Genomic DNA, 4,006 nt, shown 5'->3' on the forward strand with positions numbered 1-4,006 from the left:
ATAAAAATTAATACAAAATTATATATTAAAAAATATAAAAGAAATTAAACTAGAAAACAGCATGAACTGCCTGTTTCTCTGTATGTCGTGTCTCAACTAGTAAAAGCAATGCAGCTTATGGATAATGTATAAATGTTTTCCTTTCAAGAATATAATGCTGCATAGTATTTATTTTAATATTAATAATAATTAATTATAATAAGAGTACGTAAAGAGTACATAAAATTTTTTTATTTTTTTTATTTTTTATTACTTCTTATTTATTTCTTCTTATATATTCTTATTATAATTAATTACTATCAATATTAAACTAATAAAAAAATATTCTAAGTAACACATAGGCTTCTTAATTTATATAACAATTTTATTAGAAAGGAAGTGACTTTAAAATAAATTAACATTATTATACATTGACTTCATCCACCACAGTTTTCTATATATATGTTCAAAAATTAGTATCCAAATCACACAACAAAAGTACACAAATCATTCAGACAAAAAACAATGTCTGTGGACATGATCTATGATGTTCTATTATTGATCCTGTTACCAATCCTTCTTGTGATAGTCTCGTTCAATTTCTTGCGACACAAGCAAGGTTGCAAAAGAGAAAAGAAGCGGCTTCCACCAGGGGACATGAAGTTCCCGTTGATTGGTGAGACAATGGAGTTCTTCAATGCTCAGAGGAGGAATCAATTGTTCGAGAAATTCGTCCAGCCGCGAGTTCTAAAGTACGGAAAGATCTTCAAAACAAGAATAATGGGGTCTCCAACCGTGGTTGTGAATGGTTCTGAAGCAAACAAATTCTTTCTAACCAATGAGTTTAAGTTGGTGAAGAGTTCTTGGCCTTCTTCTTCTGTTCAGCTCATGGGAACTGATTCAATTATGGAGAAAGACGGCGAAAGGCATCGATTCCTTCGCGCCTTGATTGGAACTAGCCTTAGCTATGCAGGACTAGAAAATCTAGTTCCAAAACTATGCAACCATGTTAGATTCTTCTTGGAATCTAAATGGCAGGGTCATGGAAACACAATTAGTCTTTACCGGTCCACCAAAATCCTAACTTTTAGCATAGTTTTCGAGTGCTTGTTGGGAATTAAAGTGGAACAGGGGATGCTAGAGACATTTGAGAGAGTTCTAGAAGGGGTGTTTTCGCCGGCAATTATGTTCCCTGGCTCAAGGTTTTCAAGGGCGAAGAAGGCAAGGATGGAGATAGAAAAGGCTCTTACCAAAGCAGTTAGAGAGAAAAGAAAGGAGATGGAAGAGAATTTGCAGAATGAGAAAGATGGAATGCTTCTTTCAAAATTGGTCAATGGATTGATGCATGGTGAGATTAACGAGAAAGAGGTCATTGATAATGTGGTGTTGTTGGTTTTTGCAGCTCATGATACAACTTCTTTTGCCATTGCTATGACTTTCAGGATGCTTGCAGAGCATCCTGAATGCTATAGAAAGTTACTTCAAGGTAACAATGATAGCTGACGTAGTTTTTTTCGTTACATTAAAAAATTAATATATCTAAACAGATAATTAGATAAACTGTATTTTTAAATTTATTTTTTAAATTTTATTCAACGAATTGTTATTTTTATGCAGAACATGTCGATATAGCGAACAACAAAAGAAGAGAGGAAAATTTATCGATAAACGATGTAAAGAAGATGAAGTATACATGGCAAGTTGCTAGAGAAAGCATGAGATTGTTCCCTCCTATTTTTGGCTCTTTTAGGAAAACAATTACTGATATTGAATATGAGGGATATACCATACCTAAAGGATGGAAGGTGAATTTTATAATAATATTTGCTTCTTATATATTTGTATGTATGGATTTAATTTCTAAAATTATTAACCTAATTATTCACTAAATCACAGTTGAAAATTGTTCAAAATGGCTAGATATATTAGTCATCGCAGTCCAACTAGACTAAAATACATCCTAAACAACCACTCAATATAAAGAATCTAGTTAATTTGATACAATTTAAGTCTGACCAATATAATTAAATAATATATTTATGATTAATTTTTTTATATATAGTTTTCAATTTATCAATTAAATGTGAAGTATTTTATGGCTTATTTTAGGTGCTATGGACAACGTATGGGACACATTACAATGAAGAGTATTTTAAGGAGGCTCAAAGTTTCAAGCCAAGTAGGTTTGATGAAGAAATACCACAATATGCATTTGTTCCATTTGGAGGAGGACCAAGAGTGTGTGCGGGGTATCAATTAGCAAAGATCAATATACTAATTCTTGTGCATTATGTTGTGACAAAATATGAGTGGTTCTTACTTCATCCACAGGAACCAATCATCATGGATCCTCTTCCATCCCCATCCCTTGGAATGCCAATTAGAATTTTTCCCAAGCAAAATTAAAACATTGTATTTGTATTAAATTATTATTGTATCCTTTAATTTACACACATCAGCAATAAGAGAATTATGTATTAAATTAAAAGTTGTCTTGCCATCGTGTGATGTCCTTAAAATGAGGAGCAAGCACATGTTATTAATTAGTTGGACGTATATGATATATATGCATGGCTCAATTAAATTTTTATTAGATTCAATTTCTAAATGCAAGTTATTAAGCGGAAAATATAAATGATGGGCATGATTAAAATCACTTTGTTTTAACTTTTATGAGTTTATAACTTCCATTTTTGTTTATTAATATATACAATATTCAAATTACTAAAAAAATATTACCAAAAAAATATCATACTTTTTTTTGTTCCTTCTGAATCTCCTCTTAATTATTATTTTTGTGAGTATTATTAACATTTATTTCATTCCCACTTCAAAATGTCATATTCTTCCCAAATACATAGAGAAAAATAAAGTTAAAAGAAATGTATATTGTAGACATTAAAAATTGTATATTAGCATTTTAAATGAAAAATAATAGCTTAAATATATTTTTAGTTTCAATAAAATATTTAATTTATTATTTATTTGGAACTTATAATTTTTTCTTCTCATTTTGGTTCAGTAAAATTTAAGAATAGATACCCTTTTTATTCTTACATGTTATTTATTAGAAGGGCTTATGGTGCAAGCTAAAATGTTGACATGACAGGATATATATATACTACATCAACATTTAACATGATAGGCAAATATTTAACAAAACAAGCTAACAACTACAACTAAAATAAACAACTTTTAAATTATATTAAACTAAAATTAAAATGAAAATTTCTAGGAACTAATAAAATAAAAAAAAAACAAATAATTTTAATTTGTAGTAAACAAAAACTTATTTAAGAGTTTATTTTTATTTTTAGTAACTGAAAAAAGAATGTGACTTTTGTATTATGATATTTTTATGCTTTAGAAGTTATCAGATTCAGGTTTAAATTTTAATTAGATGGTTGTAATTATTTAATGTCGCACTAAGTAGTATTACATAAATCAATTATAATAAGCTCATTAATCCGTTTAAATAAATATTGGGAATTCATTAGTTAGTAACAGAAAGAAAAAAAATTAGTACTACATAAAGATAGTAAAAGAATTAAAATTAATGATGTTATAATCATTCATTATTATTCTCATTTAATTATATAAAAGGAGTACATAGAGGACTGAGAAAGTCACATGGCCTTTCCCAATTTGTGAATAAATTAGCCCTAAACGCTTTTGTTTCACTAGATAACTCATCATTAATAATTTATAAATTAAGTCTCCACCTTCCTCATCGCTTAACGCTTATCACTATCAAATATCAAAACACAAATGAGAAGAAAAACACATGCATTATTCATAATAATAGTTAAGGTCATAGTATAAATATATAATAAAACAAACCTTCGAGAAGCATGCATGGTTATGATCATTAATCTTCTCACAAGTATAATAAGAACCAAAAATAATCCACACTATTAAAAATGCATGTGTTATATACTATTATAAAAGATATTTGGTATAGAATAAAATTTAATAATATAATAATAGTAAAAAGAGTTATTATTCTTGTAAATGAGTTATACTTTAA

At 28.3% G+C, this 4,006-nt stretch overlaps 1 protein-coding gene across 1 annotated transcript; it reads left to right on the plus strand.

Moving 5' to 3' along the window:
* Positions 487 to 2,520, plus strand: LOC107606502 (taxadiene 5-alpha hydroxylase). Its single transcript, XM_016308559.2, has 3 exons — positions 487 to 1,465; positions 1,597 to 1,784; positions 2,089 to 2,520. The coding sequence occupies exons 1-3, from the start codon at positions 505 to 507 to the stop codon at positions 2,383 to 2,385; spliced, it is 1,446 nt and encodes a 481-aa protein (XP_016164045.1). The 5' UTR covers positions 487 to 504; the 3' UTR covers positions 2,386 to 2,520.

The sequence above is a fragment of the Arachis ipaensis genome, chromosome B07, assembly GCF_000816755.2.
Source record: "Arachis ipaensis cultivar K30076 chromosome B07, Araip1.1, whole genome shotgun sequence".
NCBI lineage: Eukaryota > Viridiplantae > Streptophyta > Magnoliopsida > Fabales > Fabaceae > Arachis > Arachis ipaensis.

Bases quoted from the DNA above. Each gene is read 5' to 3' on its own strand.
- LOC107606502 (XM_016308559.2), top strand. From the start codon at position 505: ATGTCTGTGGACATGATCTATGATGTTCTATTATTGATCCTGTTACCA. The intron at 1,466-1,596 runs GTAACAATGATA...ATTTTTATGCAG, and splicing joins CTATAGAAAGTTACTTCAAG to AACATGTCGATATAGCGAAC. The intron at 1,785-2,088 runs GTGAATTTTATA...GGCTTATTTTAG, and splicing joins CCATACCTAAAGGATGGAAG to GTGCTATGGACAACGTATGG.